The sequence below is a fragment of the Megalops cyprinoides genome, chromosome 6 (assembly GCF_013368585.1).
Source record: "Megalops cyprinoides isolate fMegCyp1 chromosome 6, fMegCyp1.pri, whole genome shotgun sequence".
NCBI classification, from domain to species: Eukaryota; Metazoa; Chordata; class Actinopteri; order Elopiformes; family Megalopidae; genus Megalops; species Megalops cyprinoides.
The window spans coordinates 935,267-956,316 of NC_050588.1; the positions used below are offsets into that span (position 1 = coordinate 935,267).

At 43.0% G+C, this 21,050-nt stretch overlaps 1 protein-coding gene across 1 annotated transcript; it reads left to right on the top strand.

Moving 5' to 3' along the window:
* Window positions 1-8,303: 8,303 nt before the first annotated feature.
* On the top strand, window positions 8,304-17,154 carry cdk2 (cyclin-dependent kinase 2). Its single transcript, XM_036530564.1, has 7 exons — window positions 8,304-8,662; window positions 9,474-9,551; window positions 12,683-12,803; window positions 13,163-13,333; window positions 13,782-13,883; window positions 15,576-15,779; window positions 16,405-17,154. The coding sequence occupies exons 1-7, from the start codon at window positions 8,547-8,549 to the stop codon at window positions 16,507-16,509; spliced, it is 897 nt and encodes a 298-aa protein (XP_036386457.1). The 5' UTR covers window positions 8,304-8,546; the 3' UTR covers window positions 16,510-17,154.
* The last annotated feature ends 3,896 nt before the right edge of the window (window positions 17,155-21,050 follow it).

The following is a 21,050-nucleotide window of genomic DNA, read 5'->3' on the forward strand; positions in this document are numbered from 1 at the left end:
TTTTGCACGTTTCTGTCTTCTCTTTTCTTCCCTCCACCTGACTTATAAAGAAAGATTCCCCCTCCACTGAATCCGGGGACCTCAGCTCAGCTCCTCAGTGAACTGGTTGGACTGGTGTTAACTCCCCTTTAAATTAGCCCAGCACATTGCATTATCATAAACTTGCCTCTCACCTCTGACATCACAGCCTGTCTGGAACCAGGCCCCTCCCACCTCCACAGGCACCTGCACACAAACACACAAAGACACATGCGCATGCACTCACACATAGTAATGAAAAAAATAAACCCACAAGCAAAATCAGATGATTATGTGCATTAATACAGCATCCCAGCATGAACTACACAGGCATTTCTGTCACTCTGCAGAGACTGAGCCACTCATGCGCATGCACCCATCTGCGCATATTCATCTTGTTTGTAGTCATGGCTCAGGGTGTGATCCAGGATCACAACAACTATTGGCAGTGTTCTACCAACTTCATACATTTTAGTGTCAACAGAGAACATTTAATAAGGAATGAAACTGTGTAAACTGTGTACTTGGTGTTTAGAAGCAGACATGTTTGCTTTATGGTAAAACTGGACACAAGGATTGTGTTTGGTTGTACATTTCAACCATTTATAAAACTGCCTTGTGAGAGCTCTTCACCTGAGGTGATATAAAGACACATCAACTGCACATTTTACTTGCAGTTCAGTTTCAATTACTTATTGACACCCCCCCCCCCCAGAAAAAAAACTATAATTTCAAGATAAAATGAGATAATACATGCTAACTTAGAAGATAAATGATATCAGAGCTCAGTTCTTGGGGCCCTTCAAATTATATAGTCCTTTCCAGTGTAACAGTTTTTCCAATAGTCAGAACCTGTGTGTGGAACAGAACTTCAGAGGGAAATATTTATCCACACGCAAACACAGGTGTCACCTATATATCACAGTATAATAGTAAAAGTTATTTATGAGATCACCTTTTTGCTTGGCACCCTGATTCTAAGTCCTATCTCAGCTTACATTTCACATACTGACCATACTATGCATTTATACAGGTGGATATTTCCTTGCTCAAAGGCACACCTGCAGTGTCCCATCTGGGAACTGATCATGCAACCATGCAGTTGTATGTCTATTTTCATTCATGCAACAATATGAGGTTATCAAGATATCCAGAACAGCCAAGTCAAATTCATCTCACATTTGGTGAAAACACAAAGGGTGTTCATTCATTGATACTGGATGCTGTAATTGTGTTGCCCATCTCTTTCTGCTGTTGGAAGTCTTACGGTTGGGGACACACATTCACACCCACACACACACTTACGCACACACACATGCTTGTGCTCATGCTCATGCATGTGCATGAGATGTTCAGGCGGTAAGTCAGTGGCCTTCGCACAGAGCAGCTTGGGGCTCATGATGGAACAGCTGATGAGTGCTGTGCCAGCACAGGCCTACGGGTGGAGAGCTGGGGAGATGAGTCTGGGGCGATCCACATGAACTGCGCAATTGTGGGGAAAAGCAGGGCAGTGCAGCACCGAGTCACATACTCCCTGACGTCCCTGGCCAGTTCTTGCAAAAGGCCCAGGAGCGGTGCAGAGTGGCATCACAAGACCCCTCCGCATGGGGAGGCCAATCAATGGTGCCCTTTCAAGTGGCGCTCTCTCTGGCCGCACCGGCAGATGCAGTCACAGGCTCATTCCTTCCTGGGTCACGCATTGGGGCAGGGGGGTGGGGGGTGGGACTGGGATCCTGTATTCAGCGACCCTGCAGGAAGTTACTGGAAATGTGAGTGCCCCGAGGGCCCTGCAGAGGCCTTGAGCTATCATGCTGTCACCCCTTTGTCGCCAACTGGTGAATGGAACAGCTGCTTGGTTCCCTGCCAAGTCATAGAAAGAGTCAGGTCTCCAGCATTTCCACATTTTACACACCAAAGCCGACGCCCACTTTTAGCCTCCACTAGGTAGGTATGCTTAGATAATGCTCGGAGTGGGGGCTCCTGGAGGGTATTGGTATGACCTAACCCTAACCCTGACCTCCCCGCACACACACAGACACAGACACAGACACAGACACAGACACACACAGACACATAGACAGACATACATGAAATATATATGAGATCAGATAGGATTTAGGTTTTATATTAGCTGTATTTTATAGGTCGGTACTGACAGCACCAAGCCAAACTAATAACAGATCTATTATTATGGCATTAATCATTTCCTGGGGGAAACTCTCCTGTTTCCCTGAAAACATATGAGGAAGAGGAAAGAAGCAGGAGTGTGTTTTACATTGCAGCAAGACAGCAATGCACATGAATTTGTAGGTCCGGACAGAGGCTGAATTTAACGGTGAAGAACAGGGGGGGGTTAGTTGTAGTTTTGAGTCCGTTTCTTGAACTCATGGCAAACGCGGGAGAAGCAGGGGGTTAACTGTGGAAAGGAATGCCGCTCTGCCTGAATGTCTGGTCCTTGAACTCTTCGAGCTTGCAGCACATGTTGACCACGTCAGTGTGCTTGTAACATAGCGCTTACATACGCACTCCAAACCACACCCCCCCCCCCCCCCCCCCCCCCCCCCCCCCCACCCCCCAAAAGCACCTGACCCAGCACGTTGGATGGCAGACCCACTGTCCCACACACACCACATTCATTAACAATTAAACATTAAACTGACATTGAAAAAAGCAATGTTTCTCACTAAACTCCACCAGACAGTCAGCTGCAAATAATCAGGATCTGTACCAGTTTAGAGAATTACTGCAATGGTTGTTTAAGAGGTACAAGTGCCATGTCAGAAACTTTGCTTTGCTGTGAAATTACCTCACCCACTGACTCCTATTTGGTCTGTACATAGAACTCTGATATTTGTCTGACGTTGTATTCTATAATTTTTGTGCCGCTAGGAATGGCTTCATATGACTTCATGACTAATATGTCTTTCTCCAATATTAGTGGCACATAAGATAAGAGCAACTTTAATATCTGCTTGTTTTAGGTTCAGAAAATATCTGCCAACAACAGAATTACATTCTTTGACATCCCAAGTTCATTATTATCACTGCTAAGAATTTGGTAGCTGTCCCTTTAGAGTGGATAGAGTGCAATGAATGAGATAATTACAAAACAATTGCAAATCAAGTAGAGGATTAAATATGTCTTTAGGGGATGACAAAAGGAGATAATAAGACAAAAAGTGTGAAAGCTAGTCACAGCAAACCAAGGAAAATCTCTGAATTAAGGCATTTCCCAGTGGAGATCAACCCGGCATACTGTAATGTGGCACAGTAATCACCCTAAGATGCTGTTTTTGGGCACGTTCCAGCATTGCCCTCCTGTTTAAACAAAAGGTCTACAGAAATCAGAGCTGTGGTGAAGAGTGCACAAGCATGAGCAATGCTAGGAATGTGAAGTTAATCGGGATCAACGGAGCTCTTGTGACTCCTAAGATCTTGCAGTTCTGTTACTGTCCTCATAACTGGATGATAAAATGACCTTTGTATTCCACAGAAATTAGAATGGGAATATTTATGTTGGGGAACATCATAGAATGTGACTTTTTGGATTTATTAGACCATATTAGACCCAGTCATTCTGGGGTCTACAATGAACATAGAAAAAGAATTGCAGTCACAGACTTCAGACCCTTGCCCCTTTGATAGAATTCAGTTTGTGAAAGTTGAGAGTCTTTAAGTGACAAATTTATATCTGGAATACCACAAGGCTCAGATCTGGGGCCAATTCTATATAGCATAGATATGCAACCACTGGGTGTAATTCTACATGGCTATAGGGCTGGGTTGTGCTTTTAAACAGATGACACCCAAATCTGTGCGTAGACTGTCGGAGATCTCAACTTAAGTGGATGAGTACTAACTGCATGCCGCAACAACATCAAGAACTGGACATGGGCAGATTTTCTTCAACTATGGTGAAAATGACATTCTCTTTACACTCCCCAGCTCATTTTCTAAAACCTTAGGTATAATCTATGATACATGCAGTATGTTTTGAGAAATGTATTTAACTTTCTTAGTAAAGTTCCTTTTTACCTCTGCTCTGTATGCAGACTCATCGTTGTTGCTGATGAGTCCCACCACTGTCGTGTCATCTGCGAACTTGAATTCTGAACTAAAGTCTATGAACAGCATTCTAGCATGATTGTCATTTCTGTCCAGGTGGGAGAGGGTGAGGTGGAGGGCTGTAGTGATGGCATCCTCAGTTGTCCGGTTATAGCGGTAGGCAAACTGCAATGGGTCCAGATGGTCTGGGAGATGTGCCTCAGTACCAGCCTCTCAAAGCACTTTGTCACAATGAGTATGAGTGCTACAGGCCGGTAGTCATTGAGTCAGGACACAGTTGACTTCTTGGGCACTGGGATGATCCTGGTTGTTTTGAGGCAAGCAGGTACTGTCACTGTGCTCAGGGAGATGTTGAAGATGTCCATGAGAATGTCTGCCAGCTGCTCAGCGCATTCTCTGAGCACCCGACCAGGTATGTTGTCTGGTCCAGCAGCTTTCCGTGGGTTTACTCTGCATAGAGTATTCCTTACGTCAGCTGTGGACAGGCAGAGGACGGTCGTTGAAGGAGGGGTGGTCTTCCTCGCGAGTACCTTGTTCTGTGCCTCAAAACGTGCGTAGACGTCACTCAGTGCATCTGTCACTGCTACAAACCTGAGGTGGTGGTTTGTAGTCTGTGATGGTTTGTATTCCCTGCACATGCGCCGTGTGTCCTTGGAGTCCATGAAGTTGCTGTGGATCTTCTTTGCATAGGCGCGCTACAGCGGATAGTGAGGACAGCTGAGAGGATCATCGGGGTCCCTCTTCCAACCATGGAAGAGCTCTTCCAGAACCACTGTATCCGGCGTGCGCCCTGCACGCCACAGACCCCTCCCACGGTCTCTTCACTCCCCTGCTGTCTGGCAGAAGGTACTGGAGCATCCGTACTGTCATTGCCAGACACAGCAACAGTTTTTTCCCTCAGGCAGTTAGGCTCCCCAACTCCTCGCTGCCCCCTCCTCCGCACCTGCACTTGCACAGGAACAGACCCCCAGGAGCACAGCATGCCCCTGCCCACTCCCCTGGACTGAGCACATAGCCACTTTAAAAAAGTGCAATCTGTTTACATATTTACTTGCACTCTCTGCCTTACAATTTGATGTTGTGTTACTTTGTCTATTTATTGTCCTGTTATTGTCTATTTATTGTCCTGTGTATTTATTCAGTTGTATTGAAGGTAGCGTCATGGGTTCCAGGGAAACGTTATTTCAACCCTACCATATACTGCGTATGGATGGGCTGACAATAAAATCTCTCTGACTCTGAAAGCTACTTGAGTCTTTCAAGTTTAGATGCAGATGCTCATTCAAGCATATTTGTTTTTTAAAATTGACTATTGTAATGTCTTGCTTGGTAGAGTTACCGAGTAAAATACAACACGTTCAGAACACAATTACTTGGAATCACGGGAGATAGTTTGTCAGAAAAACTCAACTGCAACAGCTGATGTTCGCTGTCTCCCCACAATTTAAAATAAAATTCAGTTCTTTTGTAAAGATAAAGAATCTTCACTATCATTGACAAAGGTTTTCCTCAATATTTTATACATTTATTACAGTATGAAGGTGTAATTGTTAGCGGCCCCGTATTTTCACGATTCCACAAATGATGAAATAGGCAAGAATTCCTCATCAGTGATATATATGTGCAAGAGAATGTGTTCTTGTGTAGGTGCTAGACAATTAAACTAGTTAATTGGTCACACCTTCTAATAAGGAAGGCCAGATACCATAAATTTGAGTGGAGGATGATCTGAAGAGAAAGCAGAGGCTAAACAGGGGCTGGATTCAAGTACTAAATTGCATCCTCCCTAATTCCTACATTCTTGCGCAACCCTCAGTGAACCGGAAATCGATAACTGGTCACCACAATAAGGAATATTCCAAATCCATAGGAAACGTGAAGGAAGCAAGGCATTTTTTGGTTTGTCTCCTCTAATGGAGGATGGATATGTGTCATCATCCAGAAGCGTTTTTCAAGGATTTATGATGTAAGCCCCCACAAATGCGCCACATTCCATATATTTTATTGTTTTATTGTTTATTATTGTGGTAACATAAACAGTCTCAAAGGGAACACAAAAAACATGTAGTAACAGTAAACAGCCAGAGAAGTATGACAAATCACAAAACAAATCAATTATATTTTGACAACAGCTGTATACATTTTATGGATGTTTGCTCTGAATAGTAAAATAATAGCAAAATTATCAAATTTTATATTTACATTTACATTTATTTATTTAGCAGACGCTTTTATCCAAAGCGACTTACAAAAGTGCATACAGTAAGTATAGCGACAGTACGGGGACAGGATGTGTACAGTTCCACAATGAGACAGTTCTCAGCTGAGAGCAAGGTCTGTTTGAGGACACAGTACTATCAGATTTGTACAATTACAGCCTATAGGGCAACTAATACGATACACCTTCAAACAGCAAACTTCAACAACTTCAAACAGCGCAATGAGCGTCAGGGTAAAGGCAGCAACAAGAAACAATTTAAAAAGCACAGCAATTTACGACAGCACTGAGTGGGGGGGGGGGGGGCAGCAATTGTGTGCTGGGTCAGTCCAGGTAGAGTCTGAAGAGGTGCGTCTTCAGGCCCCGTCTGAAGGAATGGGGTGAAGGAGCTGTCCGTAGCGGGATAGGGAGTTCGTTCCACCACTGGGGAATGATGTAGGTGAAACGCCGATGTCTGGCAGAACGAGCACCTCCTGCCTTGAACATGCAAGAAATTAACCCATTCCATACATGCCATGCTAAAAACACATCAGTATTGAAGAGGGAGGGGCTTCCTGGTAAACATCATATGAAAATGACGATATTCAACTGAACAAGGACATCACTACTTTTGGCGCCTCCTTCTTTTCTCCCTGCATCTCTTCCTCATCTCCTCAATGTTTTAACAAGGAATCAAGGAAAAGAGACAATGACTCTTTTGGAATGCACCCAGGGAAATTTTGAGTTCCTTGTTGTACATCATTTTAGCTTTTAGTCCCTCATTACTTTCGATTGTTATCCTGTATTGTGTTTTAAATAAATGAAACTTTTTTTAAATAAAATCAAAATTTTTTTGATAAAAGTTTGTGTTTGATTTTGTGCAAACTCCCCCCACCCAGGGAATGCCTAAATTTGGTTGCCTGGTTACAAATGCAAACAGAATTTTAAATTGCATACACCCCCAAACAATCTGGTAACTAAACCACCCCATGCACTAAACATTGCTCTTTTGGCTTTTCATATAAGTAAATACCTACTGACATCACAGTGAAAATGTAATATGTGCGCAAAAGGAACACATGAATGCTGCAGTGGTACCTATATCATTTAATTAGCTACGGTGAGATGTTCATAGCACATATCTGTAACTTTGGCATATTGAATACACATGTAGAATATATTGGCTCCAGAATCTTAATGGATGTTAGACAATCATCAACAGTGTAAAGACTGGCATTTTCATAAATACAGTAATTTCACCCCCTGCTTGTCTGGTCCTGAAGAAACCCGTTTCTACCAGATCGACCATTGCCAAACCATCCCCTTTTTAAATTTGAGTCCCTTCCCTCCAGAAAGTCTGTGCACAGACTTGAACACATAGTCACTAATCCCGCCTAAATTTCAAATTCTGGACGCTCTGGACTATATAAAATAGTTAATGATTATTTGAAACGCGAAATTCTTATCTCACATACCATTTCTTGCGATGTTAACAGGTACATTTGAACGGCTCGTATGCCATCAACGGGTTATTATGTATCCTGCGACCCTGAGCATTCATTATTGACCATAACAAAAAGATGCACTACGAGAAAATATGAATATAAAAAATGACGGCCATGCAGCCGTGCACTCCATTTTCTTCTGTTACGTTACTCCAACATGATGGGCGTTGAAGTTACAAACTGAAAATGATTTGAATTTGAACTGAAAAGCGCACCGCAATTGGCGCCTTACTCTCGGTTAACACTCTCCAAAGTTCAACCTACCGTACACAAATAGGCCGCCTCTTTTTGTAATAGGCGTAGAAAGAGTTTTGGAGGCGGGAGTAAGTTATTAAGCACAAATTTGTTTGGTTTAGAGACAGGTAGGTGTGTCACAGTTTCAAGTAGAGGAGGGATTATTGTACTTTATCCAATCCAAAATCAGCATTAACGTTGATTTTTGTAAAAGGAAGATAAATATTTAATTCCTAATTTAGTGGGCGTGGCTTATGCAACGCGGGAACTGCCGCGTTCGGTTACTTTTGTTTCGGAGGTGAAACTGTACGGTCCCGAAAACGGATTATTTTTTGTTTTATGTGGTGCTCCCCTCATGCATTTCCGCTGCAGTTTGCGTGTGGCGGGTCACTTTGGGGACGGTATCCAAAGAGTTTGGTTTTAAAAGTTGTTTGGCAGTCATTGGATTTTAGCTAGCCAAACAGCGGGCGGAAGGGACCTGGCCGAAAGAAAGTGGGACAGTTTGTCTGCGATTGTTGGTAATCCCAATGGAGTCTTTCCAAAAGGTGGAAAAGATTGGGGAGGGCACGTACGGGGTCGTGTACAAGGCAAAAAATAAAGTCACGGGAGAAACGGTTGCGCTCAAGAAAATCAGACTGGACACGTAAGTGTTCTCATGTGCATGATGTCCCGTGCCGTTTTGTTGGCTGGCTGCTTTTGTTCATCACCGCCAGGCAGCTCTAACTTTGTGATACGCTTAGCTTGCTTAAACCCACAGTTCTCTTCTCGTTGTTAAGATGACCAGCCCAATCACTTTTCTACCTGCTGCTTTTGAGCAGGTCAAAGGTAACTGTCTAGATACCATAGTTTGTCTACTGAACAGATTACTGCTGCATTGCAACATTGCTATTATCGCCGTCTTTCTAGTTATAGTAAGCCGTTTAAGTGTTTGTATTGTGAGTTCACTTGAGCTGTGAGAAGGACTAGTGTTAGCAAGCAAATTCACGTGTCGTAGTCGGCTTGCTAGTGGGGTTTTGATTTTTTTTTATTTAGTATGCTAGTTCAAGTTGGAACAATGCCATTTTGACTGTCTAGTTTGCTAGCCAGGAAAATACTGATTATTTTGTTAAACCAATGGCTTGTGAATGTATGATGTCGACTAAACAGCAATGACATTGAAATAGCTACTGCTTTTATTCACGTTTTTACATCAAGAAGAGTGTAAAAGCGAGGTCCAGGGGAAGTAAATCATGACTGCACCGTGCGTGCAACACAAAATGGTTTCCCCGGTCAATACTGCAGAATTTCCTATTCACGTATACAAACGTATTGTAACTGAAAATCTCCGGTCTCGGTGAAGTGAACAGTTACAGCAAGTTAATTTAGGGATGTTTGTGTGATTTTTTTTTTTTTTTTTTAAGAGTAGGCTGATCCTTGGGGCGAGTGGCTGAACTTAAGTGCATCTGTTGTTTTAGGGAAACTGAAGGGGTCCCCAGCACAGCCATCCGAGAGATCTCCTTGCTGAAGGAACTCAGTCATCCCAACATTGTCAAGTAAGTAAATCCCAGTTGGTGGGTGGGTGTGGTACTGCCACGTTCCTGTGTTACATTATATTTGCTTAGTAGATGATCTTGTCCAGAGAGACTTGCATAGTTTAGAATTTTTACATGTCATCCATTTACACATCCGGATATACTTGCTGAGATAATTCATATACAGTGTCTTGCCTAACAGTGCTTCAGAAGTGACCCTCCTGGCAGTCGAACCAGCAAACTTGTTGTGTTGTGTTGTGAACCTTGTTTCTTTATGCTGTGGCATGCTGCTGGCGAACCTCCATGTCAGGTTACTGCACTCTGCCCTACTCTGCTCCCTCCTATACATTTGTTTCCCATTTTCATCAGTCCTGGATGCAGTTGGACGAGTCGTAAGGGTGTGTTACTTTGTGAACTTGAGTATAGTGTGTCATCAGATGGCCTACCACCCTGTCTTCCATCCCTACAGTGTGTGAAAACTAATACAATTTTATTTGGCTAGTATGCCACTGTCCTGGAAAAGTCATTGACAGCACAGCAAACGTTTCTTGCTTTTATAGGTGGTGAGGCTGGTTCACCCTACTTGCCAGCTCCTAGCTTGATGTCATTCACTATGCTAGCAGTGAAATTAAACTGGCAAATTGGCACAGGCTAACAGGGTCAACAGTATCCACAAATGTGTGTGCATGCAGACACAATTTTTATGTACCGTGTCTCAAAATGTATTTTCCTCCTGCATTTCCATGTTTGGAATAGTCCGGTTTTGTTAGAACTTTACTATTGCAACACCAAAAATAATTGCTGAGATTCTTCCATTTATTCTTAAGTCATTAAAAAACCACAGAAAATGTTATGCAGATTTGAGTGGGAACCCTGTACACCACTACTCCAACAGTCTCCTAGCTGAAGTGTTCAACGTGGTTTTAACACTTACGGTCAGCAGATGGGAGCCATTCATTCATAAATGAGCTCATATTTGAATGTGGATGTTACATTACTTGCATTTGGGAGATGCTCTTGTCCAGAGCGACGTCCAGTGACATAGAACATACTGTAAGCGTATCCTTTCAAGTTAAATGAGCAGCAGTGTTAGACTAAGGGTGTACTCGCACTAGGCAATCCGTACCGTGCCCGAGCACGTTTGACCCCCAAAGTCCAGTTTGTTTAACTAGTGTGATCGCTCCGTACCATGCCTGGGCACTCACACTAGCAAGAGCACGTTTGACCCCCAAAGTCCAGTTCGTTTGACTAGTGTGATTGCTCCATACCATGCCTGGGCACGCTTTGCTGAACCGTGCCCGGGCCTGCTTGAAGAGGTGGACTCGGGCACGGTACGCATCAGTGTGATCGCTAACCATGCCCGAGCACGGAATTCGAACATGACATTAATGATGCGACTCTCCCATTTAACAAATATATCCGTTATAGCAACAGTTTGCTGGATATCTGTTAGTAACACGCCCAATCATAATAAATCTTTTAAACCATCATTTGATTAGCTAGCTGACTTCCTTAAATATAACAAGCTGGCTTCCTCTAAAATGATCTTTGGTTAGTTCTGTAGATCTATACCTAAAAATAACTGTGGATCCCCACATTAGCTTGATTACTAGCAAGCGAAATAAAACTAACAATACTTTATGTGGCGATGTAAGCATTGCCGTTGTCAGGGGCTTAATCAGAGTATCACAAATGAAGCAGCCAACCTGTTTAAGTAGCTAGTCTTCAACAATTGTTCAGATAGGTAGCCTGTTAGCTAACAAGCTATGTTTGTCAAATCTATCGCTAGATGGCTAACGTTAGCTCCCCAGCCAGTTAGCATCGATTATGCAACGCATTGATTTTCAGTTAATCGTGCTGCACATATATGAAGATGTTTATGGAGGCAGCTTACGTTGAGGGAGGAATTTGGAGCTTTACTCGCCAACTACAATTCACGTTCATCAATAAGGTGAGAACCAGACTCGTTATTAGCCCAAATACTCTCGAATGAATTGAAAAGTGTACTATCCAAGTAGTACCTAATAGAAGATGTTTGTTGTTGTAATGATGACAGTAGCGTGCACACACAAGTAGTAGCCCTAACTGGTTAACATTAGCTAACATTATTGTGATTAGGCTGCTGTAATCTGACACAGCATAATGACTGAAACGTCAGCTCCCTCTGTAAAAATCTTATATGTGCAGCACGGTTAACTGAAAATCGCTGCGTTGCATAATCGATAACCATCTATAAGGCATGTGAAAGGGCCGTGTGTCAAGGTGTCCAAAACGACTCCAAATAAGCCACAAAGTGCAACCATGAACTCCATTGTGCTGTGCGAGAGCGCTTCTTCAACACAAAAAGTTTGCATCGTGATGACGTAAGCGTGCTTGGGCCCGGAACGTTGAGTGCAGTGTGAGTGCAGGCCAGCGGGGAAGTAGGGAGGGGGGGGGGTGCAATGGTGCTCAGACACAGTACAAGGCAACTGGGCCTAGTGTGAGTACGCCTAAGCTAACAACAGTCCCAGAACAGTGAGTGTGAACATAACACCATTCAAGCCCTACCATAAGTTAACTTATGCAATCTGACTAGGCAACAGAATCCAAGTTTACTATGATACATCAGTCACTAGAACACAGAATCCAAAATACATCACATAAAATAAACATCACATACTAGAGGTTGCAGGTGTTAGGGTTGGGATTGAGGTGGAACTGAGATGCAGTCTGAAGAGGTAGGTCTTGAGACTGCGTTGTAAAATGGCCAGTGACCTCACTGTCCTAACCTCCCTGGGGAGTTCATTCCACCAGTGAGAGACCAGTACAGACAAGGATTGTGTCTGAGAGGAGCAACCTCATCGTGATGGGACAGTTAGTTGCCCCATGGCTGCAGAGTGTAGTTATCTGGGCAGAACATAGGGTTTGAAGACCGATCGTAGGTATGCGTTGGGGTGTCCCATTCACTGTACTGTATGCCCGCACCAAGGCTTTGAACTTGATGCGAACGATAACAGGAAGCCAATGAAGTGAGCTGAGTGTGTTCCGGGTGTCCGTTTTTTTTCTGTTAATGCTCTGTGCCTCTAGCCCCCCGCTGTCTAACGAAGTCTCAGACCCACGTGTCTTGCACTTGTGTCAATGTGTGTAACCCTTGCCATTTGCCTGCCTTGCAGACTGCGAGATGTCATTCACACAGAAAACAAGCTTTACCTGGTATTTGAGTTCCTTCACCAGGATCTCAAGAAGTTCATGGACTCCTCCTCAGTCACTGGAATCTCCCTGCCTCTGGTCAAGGTACACACTGGAAAAAGGCAACCCCCCCACCCTGAAAAGATGTTTTGAACTGCACACCTCTGTATTGTAATACAGTTGCATGCAAGGAGCAAATTCTGGTTCAAACGTGTGACCTTGCTGGTTAATTTTTGATTGCCTCATGGGAGCACGAACAGCCCTAGAACTTTGAACAAACAGAGCTTAAACAATTGAGTATTGAATAAAATCCACCCTTGCACAAGGCGTCCAGGGTTCCCGGTCATGCATGCGGTAAGGTAGTTCTGGCCAGGTTGTTGGAGATCTCATTGCCCTCTGTGGCTGCAGGGCTGGGACCGATCATCTCTCACTTAGGTGCTTCTCTCTCTTACGCCACTGCACAGAGTTATCTATTCCAGCTGCTCCAGGGCCTGGCCTTTTGCCACTCCCACAGGGTGCTCCACCGGGACCTGAAGCCCCAAAACCTGCTCATCAATGCACAGGGCGAGATAAAGCTGGCTGACTTTGGGCTGGCCAGGGCATTCGGGGTGCCTGTTCGCACCTACACCCATGAGGTGAGGGCAGACGGATCACAGGACTGGTGATCTGGCAGTCTGTTGCCATCCCCTTTAATCTGTGAATGCATTTAATCTTTACTTAAAGGAGATGTGTGTCTTTTCGGCATGACATGGGAAACCTAATTTATTTGTTATTTGTGCAATAACTTTAATGGGTTTATGAAAGCGTTTAGGAATTATTTGTTGGGATCAGCTCAAGGAATGGAGATGGATAATTGAGCATAGTTGGGTTTTTAAGCAGTTCTTAGCTCAATGCTGAATCCTGTCTACTTATGACAGGATAGTATATGGACAGGATTTTCGTAATAAGCTTATTCTTCCATGCTACCAAAATCCTGTGTATGTGTGACTTCCTCTTTTGGATTTTATATGTGTGTACAGCCTTTAGAGGCAGTCCTTGTGTCAGGCAGGCTTTTGTCAACTGTTTTTGATCTGTCCAATTCAGGTGGTAACTCTGTGGTACAGAGCTCCTGAAATCCTTCTTGGCTGCAAGTACTACTCCACAGCTGTGGACATCTGGAGCTTGGGGTGCATCTTTGCTGAAATGGTAAATATCTCTTGTTTTTCTATACAAGGGTCAAAATCACTTCAAATCAGTGCAAAAGTGTTTACAAAGGCAAAAAACTGGTCTTTCAGGAGGACTTGACCGTCTTAGTTTAAGGACTCACACACCCAATGGTCAGTCCAAAGCTGTTGGTGGCGTCAGCTCTCAGTGAAGCATCACACTCTTGAGCCAGTTGTGGGGGGCATCTGTATTAGAGAATGAAAATGAGCAAGGAGCACCAAAGTTATGGTGTAGCTCATTTTCAACAAGTATGGAACTACAGTTATGGTGGCAATTTGACAAGAATGAGGACAAATTGATCAGCTTGATAAGGAGAGGCCAGTATTGTTCCATAGAACCGAAATAAACATCTATAGCAACAAACTCATGAAATCCAATATCTGGTAGTAGACTGGGAACAACCCAGCTTGCGTTCTATAGCTGACTGATGTATTTGTCACACCTTAGTAAGTTGCATTATTTAGCTAAACGGTAAATACACAGAGACGAAGGTATTGTTTCTGAAGGAGAAGGTAGCTAGCACAGGCTGTTTACTACCAAGCTAGTAGAGGAGACTGCAGACACTGCTGCACCCCTGGTGTGGAGTGTGTGTTTTTTGCACAAAGATTCAAAGTGTATTCATAAATAAGCTGTTGATGGTAACATTGTCTTCCTGGGTAGCATTTTTTAGCAAACTATTTGTCCCACGTTAGCTAGCTAGGTATGTTGTTCAGCTAAACAATAAATGGACAGAGATGACGCTGTTGTTTCTGATGGAGAAGGTATCTAGCATGGGCTGTTTACTGGCTAGCTAGTTGAGGAGAGGTTAACTACAACTGTAGACACTGTTGCTCCACTGGTCTTGTTTGTTATTCACATACAGATTCAAAGTGTATTTGTAAATAAGCTCTCAGCTGTCTTGGTATTGATAATCTTGTGATGGAAGTGTTTGTCTGCATTTAAACAAGGTTAAATAAAAGAAAATGTATTTTTGCATCCTCTGAGGGATTTATTCTTATTTTTGTTGTGTCCCTTTACTAGCTTGCTCTCGTCTTGACACTTACACAGCTTCAAGTTAACTAATTAGGGAGCCGTCTCTACAAATGAGCTGTCAGCCATGGGCTGGGCAGGCAGTGCCAAGCCTTAAATGATACAAGTAGCTGAACTTGTTGGAACTGGTTGTAACTAGCTAGCCAATAAGCTGTGTGTTAGGTTTTGGTAAACCCGCAGTGAACTACACAGTCAGTGACATACCATCTGTACTGACATTCCATATTTGAAGAAAAATGTTATTAAACAACCACAAAAACAGCAGTGCACCTGCTAATTGGCATTGCTTAGCGTCATCTTTTCAAACTTTTTGTCACAATTTCATGTCATACTATCATGTCTGTAAACTTTAAACTGTTTGTTTGCATTTGTTGTGTGATAAACACATGAGTGCAATGCTGGCATTGTGACCACAAGTGAATCAAGTCCAATGGGGAAATAAACTCAGGTATTGGAAGCAACTCTCAATTCACTTGTGTACTACATTTTATATCTTAATACTTTCCCTCTCTCCCTCTCTACCCCTTTCCCTCTCTTCCTCCTCTCCCTCTCTGCCCCTTTCCCACTCTTCTGCCTCTCCTTCTCTGCCCCTTTCCCTCTTTCTCTCCACCTTTCCCCATCCTCTCTCCTCCCCTCCCCCCTCAGATTACCCGACGTGCTCTGTTCCCTGGGGACTCGGAGATTGATCAGCTCTTCCGGATCTTCCGCACGCTGGGGACGCCAGATGAGGCGGTGTGGCCTGGCGTCACCTCCATGCCAGACTACAAGCCTTCCTTCCCTAAGTGGGCACGGCAGGAGCTGACAAAGGTGGTGCCCCCTCTGGACGAGGATGGACGAGACCTCCTATCAGTGAGTCTTTCACCATCACCAATACAAAATCAGCTTTATACTAAAAATCTACAGACAAGGTACAACTGGCAACTGGAAAATGTAATCTATGGTAGGGGTATATAGTAGTGGTCCAGTTTTGTTAGATAGACTAAACTTTAGGTAGATAAACTAATCTTTTTTAAAACTCTTATTTCCAGTTAGTTTTTCTAGCTAAACAGCTGTGAAGGGAGATTGTGTCTGCAGAAACAATATTTTTATATAAAAATTTTGTCTCAGATATTTCCCCCACCAGATAGCTCAGTTTCATGGGAATATGCCTATTGCACAAATACAAAAAACAGACCTTGAAAATCTTACATTTACCAATAAAATGAAAAAGCAGTGGAAATTGTTGATCTGATATGAATAGGAGCCCAGTTTACAAGATTTTGGTTATGTAAATGTGAACATAACTGTGGTGCTCCCTCTTGTCTCACCAATCTATATCCTCATTTAAATCAAATGCTTTTGATATTGGATGAGGATATACTAACTGTACATATTTTTGACTTGGATGAGGATATGCCAAATGCAAGGTATAAATGCTTTTCCCATGGACATGATGTACTGCTGCTGACCTCAATCCTATTCTTGCATCCCAAAGCAAATGCTGAGCTATGACCCCAACAAGAGGATCTCAGCCAAAAACGCCCTAGTCCACAGGTTCTTCCGCGATGTCACCATGCCTGTCCCACACCTGAGGCTCTAAGGGACTGGGGGGAGACTTGCACTGACGGACAGGTGGACGTGGCAGTGTTTGTAACGCAGGGATCCCGTAGGACCTCACCTGTTCTCAAAGGTTCCTATTAATAAAATGGTCCAATTTCCGTGAGCCTACCTCTTTGGAGTCTGGCAGACCACGTTTGGTGCCTTCTCATAAATGCCTCTACTGACAGCTAGATGGAATCCTTTTGTATTGCCAGTTTTGTATACAATGTGTCTGTCATTCTTTAAGATTTGTTAGATAGAATGCAAAAGTATGCTTACTTATGTCAAACGTTCCAACATTCCACTGTTTACCTTTTATACAGTCCATAGTAAATATTTTGGAGGGAAGGATTTTTTGTGGGTGGTGGAAGTCAGTGTTGGAGGACAGCAGCACCTTTTCTGGAAATGTTAATTTGTTAAAAAAAAGTGTATTCAGTTATTTGGTGGACCAAACTGCAGTTGAAATGATGAGAACTGAATGTGCTCCACATCCTTTGGGGTTGCCTTGGCATGAAGGTCCCCAGTCGGTGCCTTTCCAGTTAGACCCAGGGCATTTACAGCCTTTCTTAGACACAGCATCTATATCCATTTGAGGCACCAGTTGAAATAAAATTTTATTTATTTTTGTTTTCTTTTGTGTTGTAATGAGGGCTTTTGGAAATCTGTCTAATATAGATTCCAGTTTCTTTGTGTTTGTAACTTTGTAGATTTTAACCATTTGGCAATTTTTTATGCATGTTTGGAGATTTAGTCATAAATGTTAATTCTCAACTTTGCACATGTAATGATTTGTTTAAAAGTCCATCATTGATGATTGTGAATTTGGCACATTGACTTGTTCGTATAATGTTGGCAGCATCTAAATTCTTCACTATCCAGCAACCTCCCCTGTAGGTGTTTATGACCTACCTGTGATGTGATTTCTAAAATCGTCAAAATTAAACATGCTGTAGTCAGATAAAGAGTGATACCAGCCAGCAAATAATTCTCTAAAAGACATGATACAAGCGACAAACTCTGAAGCATAACCATAGTTGTTGAGGTTAATGTGGTTTTGTTATGAATTTAAATGGTCAGATTTAAGTCTTCAGCATTGGTCGACCAGCATCGGCTTTTCAAGAGCAAGGGACTACCTCTGGCCAGGTAGCATTACTGTCAGGGTTTTCAGTCCTTGCACTTTTTGGGGTTTTGTGATATCACAAGCCTACACAGTGAAAATGTAAAAGACCGTGCTATCAATTTAGACCATGGTTTTTATGCACAGATTTTCTTTTGGCAGTAGGTCGGCATACCTTGCATTACGCTCTAACTGGGTGTATCATTCGCTAGCAACACAACAGACACTCTCATAATGGATGTTTCACACAGTGTTACCCTTGCCTTAACTGGATGCTGTGCTTTACAGCTTGTACTTCCTGGGCTGCCTTGACTTGAATTTCTGTAGCTTCATTTAGCATTAGCATGACACACACTGGAGAATTTTTACAACATGGCGAGGTTGAAGAAATTTATATTTGTTTATTTGGTGGTGTGTATATATATATATATAATGCATATTATAAAAAATGAGGACTGTGCTATAGAAAAAGGGCAAACAAAGTAAAGATGAGCACACAAGCAATCTGATGTAAACATACAAGATCTCTGATTATAGGGAAAACCACCTAGTCTTCCAGTATGAAAGTAACTGTCCAACATAAGTAGTGTCAATGTACAGTAGCATACACATGCCACTAATGCCAGTGTAGTACTAGGTGAAACTGCGGTGATGATGTATCAGGGACTGCACATAAGTCTTGCCCTCATTCTGGAATCCAAGATTTTGTCTGAACAGGGCTTTTAGCTGTTGCTGGAAGATTACGAGAGATTCTGCAGTTCTGAAGATTGCTGGTAAGTCATCTCACCATCAGTAAGGAAACAAGGCGAGTTCAGTATTTGTGGCCAATGACCAGTGACCAGAGGTTGCTTGGCAGAGAGCTAACGCCTTTTATGTTCATCAGCTATCTGTTTGACAAGGTAAGTAAATGAGTTCATATAGTTACTGGCTGATGACTGGGGAAAAGGAAAGTCAAGTGTCGCTGGCATAACAATGAAAGGAGAACCAATATACAGAAATAAGCAGAACTGGCACAAGAATTGCAGGAGGCTGGGGTGTCTCCCTGTACACCAGTGAAACAAAGTGCTTCCAGGTGACAGCATGAGAAAAATAATATGGAGTGGAAGGGGGATGAAGGAAGTGAATGAATGACTCTAGGGTATGCAGATGGGGATTTGAAAATCTTACAGTAATTATGTGACCTGTACAATATTGACGAAAAAAAAAAACTAAGGTTTTTTTTAACTTCTGATCAGAAATGCTGGCATGCAATTACTGCATGGACTGTCCAAATCCACTTACCTTTATGTCGATGATAAAAACTGACTCCCCAACAATTTCTCAAAATTATTGGACAGCTGAACATGATCAGAATATGGCTGTTCAACCTTTTCTGTCAGGTGTATCTGTGATTCTGATACCATTGCTATTGCAATGAAATACCTCTTTGGCATGAATACTACCTGGATAGCACATCACCTCTGTTCACATTGTGGTCAATAGGCTACAAGCACAACAAGATGGCCAAGTAATGTGCTAGGATTGAGCAGCTCTTGGTCACAATTTTTCACCATGTGATAAGCAGTGAATAGTGACAACACAAAATTCCAGTTTGAATTATGAAAAATAAGTGCAGTATACCTTTACATTTAATGGTTCATCTGATCCCAACCTACAGGCAGAAACTAAAATCTAAGTCTGTAGTGCACACGGGGAAAAAATGGACCAGCGAGGCCAAGGGCATGCTACAGGCCTGCTTTGACTGAACTGACGAGCATCTTTGAACTAGCAGCCAATGATCCAGACAAGCTCACTGACACTGTGACATCCATCGTACATCAGTTTCTGCAAGGACATCTGCATCCCCAAAAGGACTCATATCGGATACAACAATGACAAACCCTGGTTCACCACAAAGCTCAAACAGCTTTGTTGGTCCAAGTAGGAGGCCTACAGGAGTAGGGATAGGACCCTGTATAACCAGGCAAGGAACATACTGCTAAAGGAAATCAGGGCAGCCAAAAGAGTCTACTCTGAAAAGCTAGAAAACAGGTTTTCAGCCATTGACCCAGCATCAGTGTGGAAAGGCCTGCAGAACATCAGCTACAGGAAGTCATCCCCCCACACCATGGAGAATTGTCAGCTGGCTGAAGAGCAAAATTTGTTCTGCTGGTTCAAGACAATGGCCACACCCCTCATCCACTCCAATTCACATCTGTCAGCCAACAACTAGCCCAACCAGCCCCCACCTGCACCAATTCTCACCCTGCCCATATAACAATATCCCCCACCACCCCTTCCCCCCAGACTACACTGAGAATCTGTCAGCCAACAGGCTGGGGAAACTCACATCCACCACCTGGACAATCAGTACTGGCGCCCCACAGGGTTGTGTGCTGTCCCCACTGCTCTTCTCCCTGTACACAAATGACTGCACTTCCAAGAACCCCTCGGTCAAGCTCCTGAAGTTTGCGGACGACACAGCAGTCATCGGTCTAATCCGAGATGGTGATGGCAGGCAAAATCATTGCAGACCCCATCCTGGCCACCACATATTTGAACACCTTCCCTCCAGCTGGAGCTTCAGATCACTACCCACCAAAACAAGCCAGTACCGGAATAGCTTCTTCCCATATGGCATCACACTCCTGAACTGTTAAACTAATCACTCACAGTGCAATAGTTGTACAACTATAGTTGTACATACCCTTTGCCTGCACTCACATACACTTTATTTCATGCTCATTGTGTAATAGCTGTCTAAAACAAATTGTTGTACAGACCCACAGCCTGCACTCCTGTACACTTTAACTTATTGTACAGTATCTGTTCATATTTATTTTTTTATACATACCTCATTCATGCCATCCTTATGCCATTCTTGTATGTGCCCTGCACTACTCTTGTTTGTTGTTCTACTACTGTTGCATGGTATTCGTTGTTGTCACCTTTTAAATCATTGTGTGAACACACTACAAGAGTCAAATTCCATGTATATGTAAAACCATACCTAGCAAATAAAGACTGATTCTGATTAAACTACTTGATTTAACCTTGTTTTTTATTTATTTTTTTTAATGGCGCGTTTACAGGACCCAACACACATTTTGAAAAGTGATGTTAAATCAAATTTATTTTTTGAATTTGAATTTCCTCCCCCCAAAAAATGTTATCTGGGCTGCAATTTAATAGAATGCAATACTCTGCAGAAGTAAAGTTTATTATTATTATCATTGCCATCAGCTGTGTTACCTGTAACTACGAAGTTAGGAAGATGCGATTAGGCAGCGCGCCTATTTTTGAGAACAGACCGATCCAGCCAATCTCCAGCGCTCAGGAAGTGCGCACGTGTGTAGGGTTGACAGGTTTTAAACCAATCTTAAAGCGTTTCAGTACATTTCTAGTAAGGTACGCTGCTATTGGCTGAAATACAGTACCTTACTTTC

Bases quoted from the DNA above. Each gene is read 5' to 3' on its own strand.
- cdk2 (XM_036530564.1), top strand. From the start codon at position 8,547: ATGGAGTCTTTCCAAAAGGTGGAAAAGATTGGGGAGGGCACGTACGGG. The intron at 13,334-13,781 runs GTGAGGGCAGAC...TGTCCAATTCAG, and splicing joins TTCGCACCTACACCCATGAG to GTGGTAACTCTGTGGTACAG. The intron at 15,780-16,404 runs GTGAGTCTTTCA...TGCATCCCAAAG, and splicing joins ATGGACGAGACCTCCTATCA to CAAATGCTGAGCTATGACCC.